At 37.0% G+C, this 23,961-nt stretch overlaps 1 protein-coding gene across 3 annotated transcripts in view; it reads left to right on the forward strand.

Moving 5' to 3' along the window:
- The window catches only part of TFAP2B (transcription factor AP-2 beta), a 157,723-nt gene that overhangs the window by 127,994 nt on the left and 5,768 nt on the right, over positions 1-23,961 (forward strand). For all 3 annotated transcript variants that reach the window (XM_044062672.1, XM_044062670.1, XM_044062671.1), the window contains one exon: positions 22,314-22,455. In XM_044062672.1, coding sequence (XP_043918607.1) covers positions 22,314-22,455 — 142 coding nt within the window. The remainder of the gene's footprint in view (positions 1-22,313; positions 22,456-23,961) is intronic.

Here is a 23,961-nt window from a genome sequence, read left to right on the forward strand (position 1 = left end):
GAATTTTATAAATAATTATATGTCATTGGTGAATATTGAAATTGTTTATACAAGATGCTTGTGTTACAAATGTATTAGAAATGTATGTCATGTGTATATCAAACTGCTCTATACACATGTTTGTTTTGAAAAGGTATTTGTAAAAGTGTTGTGTTTAAAATGTATCCACAGTGTGCCCTACTGGAAGAGAACAGAAATGTACAAACACTATTGTAACTGGTTAAATGTGTATATTTTAACAGTGGAAACTGGGATACAGGAGGTTAACCTCAGTCTAGTAAACTTTAGAAAAATATTTGAAATTAAATTACTTTATAGGAAGCAATAAAGAGGCTACCTCTCAAGTTTTCAATGCATCTGGAAACAGTCTGTTCTAGGAAGCTTTCTGTATTGTGTTTGGAGTGAACTAATTGCTACTTTAGAAGCATGAAGGAATACAATTGTTTTATGACTTCCAGCATCTGCCAAAGATCTGAGGGAGAAGCCTGGGAACTATGACAAGAAGTGAGGTCACCCTACAAGCTATCCCATCAGTAATGTTGTAGATATTAATTTGAGAAGTCTCTTAGTGAGACAGAACATTCTGCATTCTGTCTCGGACCTGACAACAACAATAAGAACCATTCACCACACCTGCCTTGCTCTAATGAAGTAAGTTTCTAGGGAACAATATAATTCCCTTAGATACAGTCTGGAATATAGTGAAGTTTAGTTTAGATGTTTTTTCTTTATTTGTGTGAGCCTGTACTGCAATGTTATTTTAAATATTTCCTGTGGTTTTGAACTCTGATGCCACTGTGAATATATATTCAGTATTATCTTGTTATTTTATTATTTATTGATAAATATATTTAAACCTTTCATTGTGATTGATCTGTGTAGAAATATTTAAGTTTTGAGAGTACTTGCATATTTATTTGGTGACACTGTGTGGGCCACTCCTAATATCCTTGCTCTTGGTCAATAATATTTTGTATTAATATTAATATTACACAATAAAATTGGACACCCTTTGCTTAGGGCCTTAATGTAGCTGATAAGGGGTTCTGGTGGCAGTGGTAACTACCTTATAGTCTGGGCAGAAGGGGGCATAGCTAGTAAACCTGTGCCAGCCTTTCCCAGTTGTGTGTGTGTGAGTGTGTGTGTGTGTGTGTGTGTGTGTGTGTGTGTGTGTGTGTGTGTGTGTGTGTGTGTGTGTGTGTGTGTGTGTGTGTGTGTGTGTGTGTGTAAAACAAATCTTCAAGTGTGTGTGTGTGTGTGTGTGTATGTCAGCTACTTGGGCAGGGACACAAAACACTGGTTGAACAGAGAGATTGTTGGAGGACTTGGCTTGGAACCCTGGCTATGGACTCAACTCTATGACTGTGCCAGTGGGGAGTCTTATTGGAGATCTGGAGAAAGAGGGAGAGACCAACCCTGGACTGACTGCAGTCTCTGTGTGCTCTTAAGGGAAATTGCATTTGATGCTGAGAGCTGAACCTGGAAATACTGTGTGTGTGTACTTCTTATCCTCCCAGTGAACATTCCACCAGAGGTGCCAGTGGTGAGGATTGAGGCTCCTTGATTACTGGTCCAGTGGAGGGTTTTCACAAATATAACAAGACTTTGTATCTCTATTAACTTCTTTCTTGACTTGGTTTGAATAGCTGACAATTTTTGTCATTTTTTTTCTTTTGCCAGTTAGTCCATGCTTTGTCTCTGTCTTTCATAAGGAGTTTGCATTGGTTGGTGAGCCATGGAGTATGGCTGTTTTTAATTCTTTTTGTATGCTGTGGGGTTAAAGTGTTAAGAATATTTAGAAATGCCGCATCGAAGTATTCAACTGCATCATTTAAGGGGGGTCTTTTTAGGATGGACCAGTTAACTGCCTTCAGAGATTCAAAGAAAAACTCTGGAGAATTTAGAGAGATTACAGGTAGTTTTGAACTTCTGTTCCTTTATTAATTGTGTAATACTCCTGTGGGTATAAGCTGGCAAGTAATAACTTAGTGCATCAGGGAGGGTACCTGATGAGGTAAAATTAGATGGGTTGGTAACCAGAATCCAATCAAAGACAGATTGCTGGGAGCTATGTTTGCTATGTCTTGTTGGTGTATTAATAAGCTGAGTGAATACAAGGAAGTTCATGCTGTTGATTGCTGAATTTGTAGATAAAGACTGCCAGTCAATGTTTATATCACCCAGGAGGATAATTTCATTTGTGATTCTATCTGTTATCCAGGATAGTATGTTTTCAAGTTTTGGAATATTCTGTCCTTGGGGGATATATAACATACATAAGCTCTTAGCTCTATTAAATTTTAGGAATGAAATTATAATTTCTGCTTTTCCAAAAGTTGGGATTGTGCCTGTATAGGGAGCTACTGTGAGCATATTTCAGACAATTCCTCCTGCTTTTTTATGTGTTCTATCGAGCTTAATAATATTATAACCAGGGGGGGGGGGGGTAGCATTTCAGCATATTTTAATTTCAGGCTTTAGCCATGTTTCAGTTGTGGCTAGGATGTCTGCATTGTATTTGGTCATCCATGCATGAAAATCTGTGATTTTGTTGCATATGCTTCTGATGTATATTTTGTTGCATATGCTTCTGATGTATAGCATGATTATTTTTAAACTTTTACGGTGTAATTTATGGTTTGAGGTTTGATTGAGATCTGGGTTGGGGTGGATATCACCACACTGATGTATGGTGGAGAAAGAAGATGCTATTAAATGCATCTTTGATGTAGTATGTCATGATGTTACTGTGAATTGTATATTACATATTAGAAAATATTTTTTATTTTAAGGCATTGCTATATTTCCTTGTATATAACTTAATGCTACTGCATTTTCAAAATGTTGCACTCCTGCCTTGTAAATATTCCTGTGGTATATTTCTCTTTCTCCGTTTTTGTACTGTTAAGTATCTTACAACTTGAACTGTTAGTTTTTTTTCTTATTTCTAGTAATTACTTTCCTGGAGATTTTTCTCTTCGGGTCCCCACTGAAAAGGGCTCTCTGGGCCCAGTTGGACTAACACAGTTAACAAATGTAAAAATAAAAATAAATAAATAAATTATTATGGCATTTTTAGCAGAGATTGGTAGAAGCATTATGTTTACATTGGGACTGACATTTTTTAGTGTTTTGGGGTTACAACAGTGGAACGGCATTATGGGAAAAAAGCTTGAAGAGATTTTTGAATAGCTAGTGATAAGATGGCTGATAGGTGATGATGAAGTAATGGTTGAGGTGTGCTTATTTATTACTAGTACTGGCGGGGGTATTAGGGATGAGAAGAGGAGTGTGAATAAGGTAATACAGGAAGGAAATAAATTTAACCAATTCCTGATGCTTTAAAAATGTTATGCCTTGTATTAATTACACTCCTTTAAAGGGTTATCATTTGTTTAAATGACACTTCATGGAAGAACTTCATTGCCTAGAGTACCAGATTCTACAAACATTTATAAAAGTATCTTTCCAATAGGAGGAGCACATTTGTATATTTTTCTCAGTATAGCTGGTTTGTGATATAATGTGTTGGAGTGTGTACTGTGGGTTGCCTTAGATAAACTTTGAGTTCTTTCAGTGTTGATTTCCAAGATAGATTAGGTTATTTGCAGCCTAGTTAACATATCAAGGAGCATCTGTAGATAAGAGGCAACATGTGCAAGACCTCAGGAATATAAAGGTAATGCAAGGTATGCTGTGGGATATCTGGGTTCTAGACTGTGATTAGGCAACCAGAAATAGAAGTTCATTGATAAAGAAGGTGTACAAACTATCACATTAAATTGAAGGCAGTTTTTTTGAGGGAAAACTAAATTACCTTAATTCGTACAGCAGCAGCAACTATCCAGAGCAGTAAAAATACCAGCCAGCTAATAGGTTCTTCATTCCAGCTCATATTTGATATGTAAATGCTAAGGCATATTATTTACTCTTTGAATTACAACTTAACAAACAGATACTTTTACAAAGTCTGATTTTTCTCTGTCTGGTTCATGGGCTTTGTTATGAAATATTTATTTGTATTACAAATATTGTTATCTGCAGTGATGATTTAAGTGGTAATTGTTGTCTTTTGGTTAATAATGTTTAATTTTCATTTTGATGGCATTGCTTTTAGATGTTAGCGTCAGAATAAGCCTCTTACAATGCACTAAAATGTGCTTGCATGTGACAAACTGACTTTAGGACTTAATGAGTCTAGATACAATGATTTGTTGGGTTAGGTGTCTTTCTTTTTTGCATTTCACACTATACTAGTAGAACTCAATTCAAGGTTATCTATTTACTTAGTTATTTGTTTGTTTATTTATTTTAATTTGGTTCTCTGCTATTCTTACTCTTATGTGTTAACTCTAACTCTACATACTACCCCTAACACCAATCTTTCGTATTAGCTTATGAAAAAAACTTTCCCTAACAGTATCACTTTAAATACAACACGTCTGGTGTCATTTAAGGGTTACTTTAGTTAACTAATCAGTAAAAGAGAGTGCTTGTTTTTTGTGATTAGTGTAGTGTTGGGCATTTGTTTGTTTGATTAAGGTGAGTGTCAATGTGCAGAAGTGATTTGATGATTGCCAGTGTTCATACCAAACATACTGAATTACACTTCTGTAGTATTTCAAAATGAAGCATTTAATATGCTCTACTTATAATGACAAATAATCATCCCATCTGCAATTAATAAAGCAAAAAACTATTTAAAAATTATTTCACAATAATGCCTTGTGAGACTCCTTTTGCTTCTAGAATTTAACTAGGAGCTTTACTAAATCATGGCATGAGGGTTAGGATCCTGATGACTGGAGATTACATGTAATTCTCATACATAGGAGTTGGAGCAAAGACCAGGTGATGTGATGGTGAAGCTATTAACCTGTTAGGTTGTCTCTCAATTGTAGAAACAGTTAAAGATTCATAAATTAAGGATAGAATTTAAGATTTTCTGGAAACAATTTTGGGGTTCCAGAAACAGATGATAGAAATGGCCCTGTTTCAGTAAATGGAGTCTCTGTGAGTAAATTGTGTCATTGTGATAAGGATGAATTAGTAGGAGTGTTCCACATGGTAGTCACTGCTGAAGTGTTGTGATAAACAAGACTTTTTAATGTTGCTGGCATTGTATTATACTGAGACGTTACCATCCATGCTAAGAGTCAGTTCATAATTCCCCACCTAATGTATGGTGTACATTCCTGGAAATTCTTTGGATACAATAGATGCATTTTAGAGACTAGTAAGAAAAGTAGCATATGGACTGCATGATGCATCAGAAGCCATGTAAAATGTCAATAACAAATCTTATCAAGTATAGTCCCAAAAAATGAGGCAGAATGGCAGTGTGATAGAAAGTTTTAAGTAAACAAGAGAGATCAATGTTATCCTTGTGTGTACCTCATTTGAAAAAGAAATGGAAGACAGCAAAATGACACAGTCTATAGATTCAAAGTGGTTAGATATAAATAACCATTATTTTCCAGAAAGTATATTATGTAACTGTACATAAAGTACATTATGTAACTGTAAATTGTTCATTAATAATATTGTGTCTGTATCTAAAGGTAACATGTACCTAAGAAATTACACCTGCTCTCTAGCATGAAACATAATTGCTGTGGGGTTAAAGTGTTAAGAATATTTAGAAATGCTGCATCGAAGTATTCAACTGCATCATTTAAGGGGGGTCTTTTTAGGATGGACCAGTTAACTGCCTTCAGAGATTCAAAGAAAAACTCTGGAGAATTTAGAGAGATTACGGGTAGTTTTTGTAATTGCAAATCGTTCTTCTTTTCTATATTGTATCTGTATCTAAACTTTGTAACATGGAGCTTTTCTCCCCGGGCCTCCACTGAAAATGGGCTCTCTGAGCCCAGTGGACATCCCCAGTCATCAAACTGGAAATAAATAAATAAATAAATAAATAAATAAATAAATAAATAAATAAATAAATAAATATTAGGAAACAGAAACACGTTCCCCAACTCTGCATTTCTATCTGAGATGGTGACCAAATTCAAGAATGCGTGGGTAGGCATAAGGTCACCTATGCTGTCAATCATCATCATCAATCCCTCTTTCCTGTTTTCTACAAGGGGTCATTCAATGCTACTCTCCTGCCTACTTACACACTCATGTCTGACCATTACAGATCTTTTCTCACACAATCCACCCACCTCTTTGCTGGATGCCCTTGTTCCCACTTGCCTTCTTCCTGTCTGTCCCAAATCTTCTTCACCAGATTGTCTTCTGTTTTTCAGCACATGTGTACAAACCACCATAATCTGCTTTGTTTGACTTTTTCTGCAATTGGAGCTTCTTTGGCTTCTGCTCTTATGTCCTTATTTCTCCATCTGTCTCTCAGTGTATACCCTACCGTGTGTCTCAGGCACTTCATCTCCATCACCTCTAGCTTCTTCAGTTGCTCTGCCATTACTGCTAGGGCTTCTGTACCATAGTAGTGCTGGTCTCACCACTGTTTTGTACACCTTACGTTTCAGCTTCATTGGCATTCTTCTGCCTTATACTACATTTGAAACTCTGCGCCAGTTGGCAGCAGCCCCTCTGATTCTAGCTTTGACCGCCTCATTCAGACTTTGCTTCTTCTCATCGGGTCTATATTAGATCACCGAATGCTTAGGTAAGCAAACGGTGATTAATCAACCCCATGTAAGCGAAAGCTTACAAAACTGAACTGTCAGAACAGCAATTTTTTTCCAAGGGAAAAAAATTGCTGTTCCAACAAAAAAAAAAAAAGTAAGCACATTAAAACATGAGATTAAGTAGAGGGCTTCACCCCCTCACACCCCCGACATGGGGGGCTGTGCCCTTCACACCTCCCCTACTAAAATATACCAACTCCGAGACCGCACCACAGTGCTAAAAACGGTAAAGTACCAAAGCGGCCAAGCAAATTCTTTCCCAGGGAAGGAATTCGCTTACATGCTGCTTTGGTATTTTGCAGTTTCGGTTTTGTCAGTTTGACCAAGACGCATTCGAAAACATGCATCTTTAGTCTGCTGATAGAAACCCTTCTCATCCATCCCTCTTAGATACTTGAAGCTGTTAGCCTGTTCCACTGTTTTCCCTTCTATCCCAATTCTCAGCTTCTTCTGAATTCTATGGTTAAGTAGGCTATGCAATCTTTATCTGCCATTAACATTAAAATCATTACAATTACAAATTTGGTATGTTCATGTTATATATACAGGTAGTATTTTTACTTTTGAAACTATTCTGAAGTTTGGCTGGAAAATAATCCATTCAACCCCCCCCCCCACACTTTTTTGTTAAGTTTTTATATCAGATATAAATTTTAAAGAATACTGGGAATACAAGAAGTAAATATCTTCTTCTTTCAGCTGCTCCTGTTAGGGGTCACCAAAGTGGATCATTTGTTTCCATTTCTTCCTGTCCTCTGCATATTGCTCTGTCACACCAACCACCTGCATGCCCTCTCTCACCACATCCATAAACCTTATCTTAGGCCTTCCTCTTTTCTGGTTACCTGGCAACTTCATCCTTAGCATCTTTTTCCCAATATACTCTGCATCCTTCCTCAGCACACGTCCAAACCAACATAATCTTGACTCTCTGGCTTTGTCTCTAAACCTTCCAACCTGGGCTGACCCTCTAATATACTTATTCCTAATCCTGTTCACCCTCGTCACACCCAGTGCAAATCTTAACAACTTTAACTCTGCCACATCCAGCTCTGACTCCAGCCTTTTTGTCAATGCCACTGTCTCCAACCCATATAACATAGCTGGTCTCACTACCCTCTTGTAGACCTTCCCTTTCACTCTTACTGGTACTCATCTGTCACAAATCACTCCTGACACTCTTCTCCACCCACTCCATCCTGCCTGTACTCTCTTCTTCACCTCACTTCCACACTCACCATTACTCTGAACTGTTGATCCCAAGTATTTAAACTCATTCACCTTCGCCACCTCTACTCCCTGCATCCTCACCATTCCTCTATCCTCCCTCTCATTCACACACATATATTCTGTCTTAGTCCTGCTGACCTTCATTCCTCTTCACTCTAGAGCATATCTCCACCTCTCCAGGGTCTCCTCCACATGTTCCCTATTATCACTACAGATCACAATGTCATTTGCAAACATCATAGTCCACAGGGACTCCTGTCTGATCTCATCTGTCAACCTGTCCATCACCATTGCAAATAAGAAAGGGCTCAGAGCTGATCCTTGATGTAATCCCACCTCCACCTTAAATGCATCCATCACTCCTACCGGAGACCTCACCGCTGTCACACTACCCTTGTACATATCCTGTACCACTCTTACATACTTCTCTGTCACTCCCGACTTCCTCATACAATACCACAACTCCTCTCTAGGCACCCTGTCATATGCTTTCTCTAAGTCCACAAAGACACAATGCAACTCCTTCTGACCTTCTCTGTACTTCTCCATCAACAGTTTCAGAGCAAACATCGCATCTGTAGTGTTGTTTCCTGGCATGAAACCATACTGCATAGTAATAGTTATATGTACAGCTACGGATTTATGATAATTAATTGAAGAGAATTTTTCTATGAATACAGGTTTGTTATTAAAGCTGATCACCCTGACTCCATGTGCAGAAATGGGAAAAAGGAGTTGCAGATGGATGGATTTGAGTAAAGAATTTGTCAACATCCAAACTCAAACAAAAAGAATTTCAGAAACAGTTGATATACTTGATGCTAAATTCCCCTTTATCCTTACTTATAAAGGATGTATCCACCACCTCCCTTTTATTACAGTTTAATTTTGAGGTACACGTTGCTATTTCCAAAGGTGCGTGATGACATCTGAAGAATTTTTTTATCAATGAATTCTCAAATGATAATTTTTAGACACAGTGTATTAGCTGCACAGAAACAGTCTACAGAAATGTATGTTTTAACAACTCCAGTTCCACAGGAAGTTCTGGAAAAGATGGATTTTTTTTAGATCTCATTTTATTATTCTTTACTACTGTAAAATGTACCTGAAGAGTTTATTTGTTTTGCTTTTTGACATAACCTTAATCGGCTTTAATTTGTAGATTTTTGCTCTACTGATGTGGTGACTTGGGGTGTCATTATACAATGTATGACTCTGAGTAAAAATGCTGGTGGCTTGATCATGAGTTTAGAGTTCAAAAAGGTTTGAGAAGGAGATAGGGTCTCCGATAGTAAATGATCTTGTTTGGTTTAAAAGTATTTTCTAAATATGTGAGTTTGGAAATGTCAGTATGCTGTTTACTAGTACTTCTGCATTTTTTAAGATGAACGAGTGGTTACTGATTTAAAGTATATTTAAACTGTGCTACCTTCTCTGTGTTACACCACTGCTTAATTCAATATCAGAAAGCAATAACAAATTTCAAAAATTAAATACTAATTCATTGTATGACTCTTTTATTTATATCCTAAAAAAAATGTATATAAAAAATCCCATATAATGTTACAAATAATGTTCTTCTCATACAATCCCATCAAAACTCAATGTGGTTTTATTTATGCCCATTATATATTATCTGTTTCTTTATATGGTGTGTGTGTGTGTGTGTGTGTGTGTGTGTGTGTGTGTGTGTATGCTTGTGTGCGTGCACTTACTTGTGTGTAAGCATGTGTGATTATTAAAATAAATAAATAAATAAAAATCTACCTTTCTTAGAATCAGAAAAATGCACATATATGTCAATGATTCATAAGCTTCTTGTAGCATCTATCACGTCTTATCGTTGAGAACTATCTTGTATGGTTGCAGGATGAAAGTACAGAAACAAAAGTTATTTTCAATGGTGAGCTGTTTCCAGTTTTATATCTATCGAATAATCTAAATTTGTCCAAAATGTTTCGAAAATCTTCATGATATACATTCCATTTCACTGTTTTGGCACAGCGATGAGGCTGATCTGTTTATAGCAACAGGAAAAGCAAGAGAATAATGCAGGTGTAATGAATGAATCATCACTACATGAAAACTTCAAAGTGAATATGGCATGTCATGTAAGTCAGTCAAAGGAATGTAGCCGACATTTTAAGAGTGATTGCAGAGCAGAATCAGATCCATTTACAAATATATTCATTTTCATCACCATTTGATAATGCAGTTTGCAATTATTTAAAAGGCAAATACTATTTAACCACTGCATGACTCCAAGAGATGTACCGAGTTCCAGATACCAGAAGGCTGCATATCAGCAACTTTAAATAGTAAACCAATTTAAATGCAATTTGGAAACTAGCAGTGAAGCTAGTCATCAAGGAACTAATTACAGATAATTAGAATTATAGAAAAAAATAATCATTTTTGTTCACTGTTTTAATAATAGTCACTCACAACTGAATGCATGTATGTTAGTTTACCATTAGTTTAATTGTCTGTTACTCAATCATTCATTTTATCGAAGTTGTCAGGTCCATGGAAACAGTAACAATTGAAGTTATTTCTTCCATTTATCAGATTGTCTATCTATAAGCCATTTGTTCACTTTGGTTAATTTTCATTTACTGTGATTAAGTAACAAAGTACACTGCAGAGACTTCTTCACCATACAGAGTTTAACTTTCCCAGTGGAACCAACATGAAATTAAGTGCACCATATCAGAATTACAATTTAATAATGTGATGGTCCCTTCTGATATTTTTCTAGCTGTAATTGTGTCAAAAATGTTTCTATAGTCTTCTATTTTCAATAAATTTGAAACACCTCAAAGTGATCTTCCATCTATTTCCTATTTCTTATACATATGCATGTCATAATGCTTGCAAAATACAATGCATTATACAGTTTAGGGTATGCTTTGCAAAATGCAGTACATTGTACACTTTACAAGGAATCTTGCTCTGTTCTAATTTGCTTTTACTTGTATATAACTGCATTTATTTGGTGATGTATTGTCCGATTGACTTTGCTGCATTTGTATGTTAAAATCTGCTATAGACTACAGAAAGCACCTATCTACTATAGATATTCAAACTGTGTATCCTAGCAATTGCAACATTAGAATTCAACGTCATGTGACTTAGAATTAGGAAGCAATTGGACAGCTGCTCAGCCTACAGTAAATACCAATACAAATGTACTATACTTAATAAACATAGTTCCACTGAAATAACTAAAGTATCACTTATTTATTTATTTTTTTCAAATATATTTTTATTGAATTTTTCAAACTTTTCCAACATGCAAAAGAAAAGCTGTAAGTCATTACAGGAAGCAGTAAAGTATAGGTATATATGTAACAGTTAGTGCAAAAACTATGCATTTATAAAACAGCAAGTTATCTTACAGGGAAACTTACATCTTAGAGACCAATATAAGGAGTAAAGACCCCCAATAACCTATTACAGTCAAAGTCTAGAGATACAAATGGAAAGTGGCTTGGAAGGAAGAATATATGACTGTCTTAAGAAGAAAGAAAAGCAGTAAGGAGGGTATAACCATAAAAAATAACTATTTAAATCATGTACTTCTATTTATACCATATTTACAACATATTTACACCATGGATGCCAGAGGATAACAAAATAATATAACGAAATATTTTGTAAAATCAAAAGTTACCGTGTGATGGTAACAATGTCTAATGGTTATAGGGCCAGATATGATACTGATGGAGGATTTCCTGGAATGTAATGTTAGTGACCCACATTTTGGAAGATTATTTAGTTTGGATTAGGTCAAAAAGTCTACACCAGTAATTCTGAAAATATTATTTTTTCTTTTTGTTATTATTGCATAACTTATGTGCAGATATATATTTGATTGCCATTAATGTAAAGTTTTCCCAAGTTATTGTTGAGGGATTGACCCAACTCTTGGCTATAAAATATTTGAGAAGGGTGCAGGCTGTAACACAGATGTGGCGTTGGATACCCTTAAGAGATTTAGGAATTATATTTAAAATCATGGTTTGCCAAGAGAATGTGGTTTTTTCATATCCCATTTTTTCCAACTGAGTTCTGAGAGAACACCAAAGTTTGTAAATATTCTTACAGCTCCAAAAGATGTGAAGTATATCTACATGTGGGAGGAAACAGAACGGACAGGTTAGGTTTTTATTGTATCCGAATTTCAGTAAGACTGCTGGGGTATAGTAGGAATTGTTGTTTATCATAAGCTGGGTGTAGATTAGGTTTTTGAAGGGGGTTAGATTCAGGGTATTATTGATTGCTTCACACTTAGACTCCGTAGAAATTTCTCCTTGTATACCGTCCCAATAGTTGGAAAATAGTAGTGAATGATCATCCTTAATACTTGACACAAGTTTATAGGTATTCAAGATCATTTTGTTCCGTAGGGAAAGTGATTTAATGATAGATTGTGATACTGTAATGTCTTGCTCCTTCACTCTATAGTTAGAGAATTTTTGTTTTATAAGTGAGCTAATTTGTCTTAAGATAGGATCATATTTGTTAGGAGCACCAAATAAAGTTTTGACCTCGGCAACATTTTTAGAGTTATAAAAGTGCCAAACTATGGCTTTCTTAACAATTGGGAAGTTTGTTAGATCGATCATTTTATTATTGATTTTTAAGTTAGGGTTTAGGTGAATAGGTTGAAGAAAGGGAATAGTATTGTGCAATTTTAAGGAGGTCATCAGAGTTTGAATAATGCAAATTATGTTCTTTAGTGTAGGCAAGCTCTTGAAATTGTAGTCACCATCAGTTGCTAAAAAAGGGACAGCATATGGATTGAGTTTTAATGAATATATATAGTTGCACCAGATTTTGATCCAGGTTGGGTACCAAGATTCAGCAGAGGGATCATAACAGGCTATTTGAATTAGACGGCTAGCATTAATGATGTGGTAATATAAATTAAAGTCCGGGAGACTTAAACCGCCTTTGTTCTTTGGGCTAATTAGATTCCTGTATGATACTCTGATTGATTTAGGGAACCATAAAAACTTTGAGATTGTGGTTTCGATTTTTCTGAAAAAACACTTATTTATTTTATAATCAGAAAGCCTCTTTCCATAACAACAGTATAATTACAGCAACAAGAAATGGTAGTGAAAATCTTTGCATATAATCTTTAATTATGATAATATATACTGTTTCAAACTGTATTTGGTTAATGTAGATTTGTTTCTTTAATTTGCATATATTTTCTTAATGTAATGTGATCATGACTAAAAAAGGAGCACAGTGTCCCAAATTATGAATATTTGACAAAGGCCAGAGTATTGTTCAAAAGCTCGCCAGTTATGTTTTAATTCTTTTTTTATATTAATAAATGTTAATATTTTCTATGAGTATTTTTTTGATTACAATCAAGAAAAGGGGATGGGTAAGTTATATAGAAACTCCAATAAAACAGATTTGCCCACAAGCAAAGAGACCTAATTTGAGGAACATGGAGATTGTACAATAAAGGAAATAATGATTTTCTAAAAGCATTGAGGAAAATGGAGGAGGCTTCTTCGTCTGTTTCATTAGTGTCTTCATCATCAAACTCTTTTTCTCCTTTCACTACTTTTCTCCATTTTCACATATTGATTCTTCCAGACAATCAGACTACAAAACTTCGTATGCATTTAAAAATGCAAATCATCCCTTAGAACTTCCCACATTCACAGGCCAGAACCAAGCAAACATTTTGTTAGTCTAATGGGCACCACTTTGACCTAAGCTCTCCTCAGCAGATACATAATGGTGCCACAATGCATTCATAAGCTGCTTTTTACAATTTCCAACATCATCATCAATACAGGCTTCCCCACCAATAAAAGTTCCACAGTATATTGAAACTACTCTAAAGTCAACACTAATGTTCAGTTAGAACCACTATCCACTCTGTGCAAATGCAGACTGTTTGATTCCTGCTGATAGTGGGGTTTGGGCCACTTTGCTCACCTTCCATCTTTAATTCCCAGTCACCCTTCCCATCATTACAGTTATAGGATCATAACCACTCCCTCAGTCTCCTCCTTCTACTCTTCCTATTAAAACTTCTTACCTTCAGAAACCCTCTGCAGACTTCCTACTACTCATCTTGAGAAATACACTTGTGTAAAGAGAACTAAATCCACAAAACCTAAGCATTCAGAAATTTAGCTTTATCAAAATAATGCTGAACTGTAGTCATCTTAAGGTGTTTTACATTCACTACCAGCCAATGAATGTATTTACCATTGTTGATCTCATTATTTTGCTTATCTTGTTAAAGACCTTCAATTATGCATCGGGGTTAGCTATTTCTCTTCTTACTCCACTGCCTAGTAGCCCCATAAAGTAGGAACTCAGAATTTAGCAGTATTCTTTCGACTGCAATCAGAACAGTGTATCTCTGCTAACCCCTTTCTTCTAAACACTCCATATGCTCTTGTTTATAATAATATTCAAGTTATATCAGTGGAATACATTTAAATTATACCAAATTTCCTCCATAACTTAACAACAGTTCAACACATGAAATATCTATGTACTTACTTCCACAGAAAACTCAAATTCTATTACATCAACCTTAAAATTCAGCACTCCTGTATCTGCTTTTTTTATCACACAGTCTATATTATCACTTCACTCACAATGCCAAGAATGCCATACCTCTTACAATTCTGCTCACAGTTCATCGACCACAGTTTATCACATGTAAATGCCTGCACCTCCATCTTATATAACCTTCATACAGACGACTCTAAACCACTCCCTAAAATGGCTACCAGTAATATTCCTTTTCAAACTATACTCTCATTCCTCCGCCTACCACCCAAAAACAACATAAACTATCTTAAGGTACGAGACACATAACTCTCCTAAACAGTGTGCCACTCAACCAAAGCTCCTAAGGCAAAATAGCATGCCCAGCACACTAGTCATAGGTGACTCAATAGTGAGGCACACTGATGTCCCACTCACTAGGTAGAATAAGGAGAAATAAACAGTCAGCTGCCTGTCAGGTGCCAGGATCTGCCACATAATGCATGCATTCAAGTCCCTTAACTCATTCACTCCAGTGGAACTCAGGAAGTTTGCACTGTAACTTCCAATGGGCGGAGTTTAAGCATTTTCACAGAATCAAATTTCCTCACATTTCAAACAAATGTTTATATCTCTGAAACCATAAGGATTATGAAAGTAGTATAAATGGCAAACTCTTCATCACAAACTATTTTCATAGTGGTGGTATTCTTTACGTTCTAGGTCTTAAACTAAATTTTATGTCACAGTAAACATAGTAACTATTACATTTGTAATATTTCATAAACAACTTGAAATATCTCAGCAACCAGTCAAGTTGCACACATACTGTCAGCAGCATTTTATTAATCTAGCTGAGACCTTTCATATGAGGCTAAGGAGTTCTGTCTGTGTTACTTGGTTGTTGAAATATTTAGAAAAATGTGAAAATTATATAATTGTTGTTGTGTCTTTTGGCTTTTCCCGGTTAGGGGTCGCCACAGCGGAACTCCGGTCTGCTAATGATTGGCAGTAGATTTTTATGTGCCGAGTTGCCGGCCCTGATGCACAACCTTCAATGAAGGTACGCCCATTCACGCATGTCTCCACACAAAAGACACTCTAGCTGAGAATCGAACAGGACAACGTCTTACTGTGAGGCGACAACGCTAAAGCAGCACCACCACCCTAGTATATATATATATATATATATATATATATATATATATATATATATATATGATTAAGATCATAAAAACAACAGTTAAAATCTATTTGCATGCACTAGACAAAGGTCAAATATTAATGCAGTTGAGTTTGCTATTGTGTAAGCTTTAAGATGAAATCTTTTAAAACCTTGTACATAACCTAGTTATGGAATTATTGATGCAGATATGAACAAGCAATATTTGATGCTTAGAGGCATCAGTAGGAGTTAACTGCAACTTCGCCTGGAGGCGTTACTCGGAGGTAATGACAACAGGTACAAATATGAGTCTGTCATTGTACATGTGGGTGTGAATGATCTGAGACATACCTCCCTAGACTACATGAAAAGAGACATACGGTGCAACTTCAACTACCCTTCCATTAACTGGGAAGACTACTCATGTACCAATACACTTGCCCAACGTTTCCTAGAAGTCATTAATTCCAGTGCCCTGGACCAGCTCGTTCTTACCCCCACTAGAGGTAGCAACATCCTTGACCTGGTCATTATTGACATGGGCGACCGTTGCTCTACACCAATAGTCAACTCCTCCCTGGTTAGATCTGACCACAAACTAATCACCTTGGAAATCCACATCCCTCCCACTACCCCTGCAAAGGTAACCACCATGAAAAACTTCTCCAAAGCTAACTTTGGGCTCCTAAAAACAGAGGTGGCTAACTTTATGGCACCCATGCAAATGGAGAATAGTTTCATGACTGCTGAATCACACCCCAATGCACTGTACGGACACGTACACAAATGCATGGATCTCGCCATACCCAATAGAACCAAGCTGGTCTCCTCCAAAAAAAAAAGGAAGCCAGTGTGGTGGTCCCCTGCCATAAACAAACTCTACAACAGAAGGAGGAAACTGATGCAGAATAAGGTGAAGTCCCAAGACTGGAAAAAGACCCTTATCAGCCTCAACAAAAAGTTGTGAACCCTCATCAAATCCTCTAAATCTAGCTATGAAAACAGAATTGCAGCAGATAGTAAAGACAACCACAAGGCCTTCTATAGTTGTGTAAAGAATCTTCATGGCAATAGCCAGATTTGCTCAGAGCTACTGCACAATGGTACCTCCTATACTGAGCCAACAGATATTGCCAATATACCGGCCGAAGATTCAGTGACATCTTTACCCCTCTCTTCCCCCCAAGGACCAATCACAATACAAGTAGATTGTCAGGCACCCAGTATCACTGCTGCACAGGTTAAAACAGCACTGTCCAAGGCCAAGAATACAGCTTCTATGGGACCTGACAATATCCCTGGCTGTGTTCTACATGAACTACAGGATGAAATAGCACTTCACCTGTGTGCCCTGTTCAATTACAGCCTCACCTCAGGCTTTGTCCCTACTGAATAGCGCACTACTACAGTCATCCCTCTCCACAAAGGAGGAGTGACTATAGACCCTGGGAGCTATCGCCCCATTAGCTTGACAAGTCTGATATGCAAAGCTATGGAATGCATCATTATGAGCTAATAAACAAGGAAATAGGGAATCTCCAAACTCTGGATCCCACACAGTTTGGTTTTGTGAAGTGTAGCTCATGCCTGCTTAACTTGGTTGACTTCTTTGAGACAGTCACCATAGCTGTGGATGAAGCCAAGGTGGTTCATACAACCTACCTTGATCTGGCCAAGGCCTTTGATACCATTCCCCACTCAGGAATAATAGAAAAATTCACTAAGATAGGCATCAACCCCTATATCACTATGTGGGTTGCTAACTGGCTTACAGATAGAACCCACAGTGTGAAAATAGCTGACTCCAAGTCAGACTGCTGACCAGTCACGAGTGGAGTCCCACAGGGATTGGTCCTAGGTCCTCTCTTGTTTGGTATCTACTTCTCTGAAGTCCAGGCCAACATGAAGGGACTCTGCCTGAGAAAGTCTGCAGACGATTGCAAGTTGTTAGCCATTATTAACTCCCCAAGTGATGTTGACATCCTACAGAAAGGCCTCACTGAGACCAACGACTGGTGTCAGAACCATGACCTTAAGCTCAGTGACAAAAAATGTGTCATCATCCCCTTTGGGAAAAACCCAGTTCCCATGAATTACCACATCGATGGTAGTCCACTGAACACACAAGGTGTTATAAGAGATCTGGGAACACAGGTTGACAGCAACCTCTCTTTTGACCACCACATTACCTCTTTGGTCAGAAAGTCCTTCTATGTGGCACATCTCATTACTAAGGGTTTTGGATCCAGGAAGAAAGAGGTCATTGTCTCCCTCTACTCTTCCCTCATTAGGTCAGTCATCGAGTACAATGCCCCATTTGGCATGTACCTCACTAGACACCTGCAACAACTGGAGAGGCCGCAAAAGTACCTCACAAAGAGGATCCTAGGCCTTAAACACTTGTCCTATATGGACAGACTCAAAAAACTCCAACTATTCTCTCTCATTCACCTACTTAGAGGTGATCTCTGCTTAACTTACAGAGCCATGTCTAACCCAGCTCTGTTAGAAATGCTACATCTAAAGAAATCCCAATCCCTCCGCACCACATACTCCAGATACCTCAATCTCATTAGCACAATCAACAGAACATGCTGGAGGGACAGGTTCATAATCCAGAGACTGCCCATGCTATGGAAGAGACTTCCCACACATGTCAAACAGAGTACCTCACTGGCCCTCTTCAAGAGAAATCTTGATGAGTGGATGAGAAAATTCACCCTGAAGATCACTCCAGTGGCACTACTCAAGAGAGGCACTGGGAACTAAGGTCAGGTGGCACGATGCCTGGGTAATCCTATGGGCTAGGCTTCATAGTTTCATAGTTTAGTACTAGGCTATCTGCCCTGGGGCATTTGTAAGCCTAGCCATAGTGATGTGGCTTTTGCCACCCCATGAAATGGTACAAAAATGTACAGAATAAATTTAGAATACTGTGCCTCTGTCTAGTACTGACACAATGAAGGTCCCCTTATATAATAGAATTAGTTTACTGTGCCCCTGTCTAGAAGTGACACAGATGTGACCCCTGGGGTAAACTTATGATCTCCCATCCACTCATCAAGATTTCTCTTGAAGAGAGTCAGTGAGGGGCTCTGCCTAATATGAACTGGGATCTTGTTCCAAAGCATGGGAAGCCTCTGGGTTATGAATCTATCCCTCCAGCATGTCCTATTCATACTTGTGCCAAGGTTTAAGTCTTTAGCTCTTGTGGTCCTGATGGATTTGGATTTTTTGAGGTGGAGCATGTCCATCAGATCCTGATTGGACATGGCCTTGTACGTCAGGCAGAGATCACCTCTCAGCAGGCGGTATGCTACTGAATGGAGCTGAAGTTTCTTTAGTCTGGCAGAATAAGACATATGTTGGAGACCCTTGATCCTCTTGGTGAGGTACTTTTGTGGTCTCTCCAGCTGTTGCAAATGCCGGATGAGGTACATACCAAATGGGGCATTGTACTCAATCATGGGTCTGATGAGGGAGGAGTATAGGGGTACAATGACATCCTTGGATCTGGATGTGAATCCCTTCATGATGAGGTGTGCAAGGTAGAATGTTTTTCTAACCACTTTGGCAACGTGGGTGTCAAATGAGAGGACGCTGTCGACTTGGGTCCCTAGGTCTCTGATTACTTTTTCTGTACTCAGTGGGTCGCTGTCCATGTGATAATTTGTGGGTACTTTTTTTTCCCAAAGGGGATGACTATACATTTTTTGGCATTTAGTTTAAGGCCGTGACTCCGGCACCAGTTGTCCGTTTCTGTGAGGCCTTTTTGTAGGATTTATGTGTCTGCTGGTGTATCAACTATGGCGCCTAGTTTGCAGTCATCTGCAAACTTTGTCAGCCACAACCCTCCCATGTTTGCTTTAACATCTGAGAAATAAATGCCGAACAAGAGGGGTCCCAGGACAGATCCCTGTGGGACACCACTTGTGACTGGCTTTGAGTCTGACATTGCTCCAGTGATTTTAACTTTATGGGTTCTGTCCTTTAGCCAGTTTGCAACCCATCTAGTGACATAAGGGTTTACTTTTAAGCTGTTGAGCTTATCTATGATGCCTGAGTGGGGTATTGTGTCGAAGGCCTTAGCTAAGTCCAGGTAGGCTGTATGGACTGCTTTGCCCTCATCAATGGCTCTAGTGACTGTTTCGAAAAAGTCAACCAGGTTCAAAAGGCAGGATCTGCCCTTTACAAAGCTTGTAAAGGCTCCATGGCCATTAGCTTAGTACACACCTATGAACCTATGAAATATAGCATCATTCCGACAGCTACGTGTACACTGTCGAAACAAATTACACATACACACATTCTTGCTCAAGAAATATATCAGGCTTACTATATATCTAAACCCTCTTTGAAATATACTCCTGCTCCACAACTATCTTGATTCAAATCCAGGCCCATAATCCCCCACCTATGAACAGCTTAAATATTTCCATGCTAAATGCTAACAGCATGCTCAGCAAACTGAATAAATTGCAATCCTTTTTATTTACTGCAAACCCTAATACTGTAATTTTATTTATTTATTTAACATTTGTTTACTGTGAAATTCTGACTGGGACAGAGCCCATTTTCAGTGGAGGCCCAGGGTGAAAAACTCCAGATGCATGTCTCAGTAATATTAACTGAGTCTTGGGTTAAGCCAGGTACACTTAATTTAAGCATACACTTCCCAGCATGCAAATACCTTTTCAGTGCAAGACCAAGAAGAATAAGAAAAAATTAAAAATAACCATTATGTTGCAAATCTACTCACAAAGTTGACGTGATCTCAGTCAGCTAGATGGCAACATTCCTTTGCAAAACAGCTGGAACCTCAACCTGATCATAGTCTTGCTCTCCCCACCTACAAAAAAGAACAAATTTATTTCACTTCTAATTAGCATCATATGACACATCAAGACTCGCAAAGTCATAGGATCTCTTAAATGTCTTAAATCTCTTAGGAGATTGCTTGAATGTTCTTTATTCCCTTAGGTTTATTTGTGAAAGATTTTACTTCATTTTTGTCATAGTAGTAAACTCTGTTTTTCTCAGATTTTGCATTCACACTCTTGGCTGGCTACCATGGCTCCATTATTTTCCCTTATACTCTACATTTTATGATGTCTTTTCAGTAATGGCTAATCTTCTTCAGTCTTTCCCTGATATTTATATATTTTGAAAACAGCTTTCTTCACCCTTCAGCTACACAGGTTTAATTCGTATGTTGTGTGTTACTTTACTGATGACAGCATCTTTCCTCAAGTGTTTTATATACCTCCTCCTTTATTGTTTTCTATATTTTCTGTTAGAAAATCAACTTATTGATATTATAAAATCATACAATCTTAACCGTTATAGTGTCACCCATTGCACATAGTTCTTGTTGAAATTCTGTTTTCTGCTTACTGTTTTCTTAGATATCTACTAGACTGTAAATATGCTATTTTTGTCCTTCTGTATCTGGCCTTAGACTGTTACTAGGCATGTTGCCTAGGAGACCATTGATGAAATATCTTTATTTCCCAAGAACCACTGTCTATTTAATTGACTTGTTCCGAGTTACATAGTAGGCAAATGAAATCAAACCACAGACTATAAGAAGTAGCTCATTAACAGCATAGAGTCCTAATCCTCTCTACTATCCACCAGACTTGGAAATATTGGGCTTCTTCAGGATTTGAGCCTAGACCTTTTGCAACATAATCAAGAAGGATACCTAGGCAAACAAACCTTATCTAATATTAACTTTGTGATATATATTGCATAGCATGATTCTGCTTCTGGATATAGCTGAATTTTATGTAGTGCCATTAACGTCGATCATATCTGTCACACATGTTTTCTGCTCTAAACATTAATGTTTTGTCAGCAGACAGCCATTGAGAAAAACCTGTAAATGGCCATGGAAAAGCTGCATCATTATAGCATGTATCTAGATCAATGATCAATGCCTCCTCCTCTTGTACAATCTGTTTCTAGTTCACTGTTACCTTATTTGTATGTTCTATTAAAAAAAATTAGATCAGATATACTGACATCCCTTTTACTGATCCTTGACTTAACATTTCTTTGACTAATTTTCTATCTGTATATCGTATTTATATGAAGGTTACTAATAAAGGAAGTTCATCACACTGTAGTTCAGTGTCACCACTTTGTCGTATCCAGTAATTGTCACCATGTAGAATCATTCTGCTGCCTAATGACATCTTCATAATGTGCACTGTTAATCTTTTTGGCTTATCTGAGTTATTCTCATTTGGCTAATTATTACATTTATGGAATAAGATATAATTATTAGGCTACTTGAATCTGTCTCCTGTTCAACTACTTTAAATTATTCCTAATGAAAGATTTAACATTTTAGAGTTCTGATTCTCTATCCACTTAGACAAGAGACACTGCTCTAGTATGGTGTCATTAGAAAGGCATATTCAGAAAAGCCATATGTGGACTGAGACGAATAATACAGCATAATCAAAATAAGAGTGTCCTATTGCCTAAAAAGAAAAAAAAATCCCTCAAGCTTTATTGATCATTTAATAATGATGCACTTTTCTTTGATTTCCTCACACTGATTACCAGTTTTCATCCATTAAGCACTCAACCATATATTTATTTTGCTGCAGTTCTTCAGGAATACAAAAGCCATATAAATATTTTGATTCTTTACATGTGATATTTCTGCTGTTATTTGTTGATTGTAGGGTAACATTTCTGTTCTTTCTTTTCAGGTGAAGCTGTTCATTTAGCACGTGATTTTGGTTATGTCTGTGAAACAGAATTTCCTGCAAAAGCTGTGTCTGAATATTTGAACAGGCAACATACAGATCCTAATGACATCCACTCTAGAAAAAACATGCTGCTTGCAACAAAGTAAGTAGTGTTCCTGCGCACCGAGTGACCTATACATCCTCTAAATACCTCATTTGCTTCTACTCATGATACTGTTTTTTTACAGCTATTAGTGGATTATGATGTTCCTTTGCCTGACAAATGTCAGGAATGCTCAACTAAAGATTATCTCTTTTTCACTCCACACGTGATTTTGATTTATTACTGATAATAAGTAAAAGGAAACTCAGTCTAACAGTCAGGCTGGCAATGTTAAGAATAAAGCTTTAATCAAATTTTATTAAATTCCTGAGCACTGTTTCTGGCTCAAAAAACTCTGCTAGAGAGATATCAAGTCACTTTCATCTAAGCTTAAACAACCCTCATCTCTTAATAATGTCATTGTATTTTTGTTAATGAAGTTAATTTTAACTACAGAAAGAGGTGTGCTTGGCACAAAGAAAATAAAAAGTGAAGACAGAAGCTTACAAAATAGACGAGTATATGGATATATGGGTTACTAATTCAGTGAAGGAAAGGAAATTATTTTACAGTGACAGAAAAGAGAAATGCCTTTAGCTAAAGCATATGACTTTAACTGTGGGAGGAAAATCCACATCTGACCATTTTCCAACTCTAGACAAAAATGTATTTTCACTTTCCTAATGTGGACTTTCATAACCACTAATTACTTAACTATGTCAGCGATCAATGAATGATAACATGAGGCAATGCTGGAAATGAAGAATCATTCCATTCAGTTGGTTTAACAGCAGTAACATTCCTAACATTTTTGACAGGAATATTGTACCTGAACGGATACAGATTTTGTATTTTTCTTTTAACAATCAAAAAGTAAGATGTGTGGTCAGTAATAAGCAGATGAAGAAATGGCTTTGTATAATCTAACCCAGAGCATGACAATTATAAACTATTTTGAATGTGTCAACCTAGAGTCAGTCAGATTAAAAATTCAATAAAATATGCATAAAAGTATCCAGACTTAAACAAAAATGTTTATATATTACTGAGTTAACAGAGTGAAAAGGGCACTAAAACTTTCTGGGTTACTTTCATCTCAGTATTGTGTAAGAGTCTTAAACTATCTGGAATACCTTTTATGGCGGTATAAAACAGAAGTCTTCATCATTTGTGGTGGGCCCCAGCCCCTTGACAATTTCTCTTAGTTATACCTTCAGTTTGCTCAACTGTACACCTCTCAACTTCTAAGTGTAGGAATTCTGAGCAAAGTAAAAAATAATTGTGGGACAAAGGCTCAACATCAGAGACAGATCTAAAATATTGCTGTTATAAACTTAGAAAGTTTATATAATAACATGCTTTGCATTAACATGCATTTTCTCAAGGATATAAAGCCTGAAACTTAAATATCTATTCTTATTATTTAGCAAATTCAGTCTTCAATGATTTTCCAGAAAGCCACAAATGTTATGAGGAACGGACTAAAACTATGAGTATTCTGTATAATTTTTGGATAGTTAAGAGGTATGTGCTCCACATGAGATAGGTGTATGGTAAAGCTTAAAT

Source organism: Protopterus annectens, chromosome 2.part1 (genome assembly GCF_019279795.1).
Source record: "Protopterus annectens isolate FY-2018-M chromosome 2.part1, PAN1.0, whole genome shotgun sequence".
Classification (NCBI taxonomy): domain Eukaryota; kingdom Metazoa; phylum Chordata; order Ceratodontiformes; family Protopteridae; genus Protopterus; species Protopterus annectens.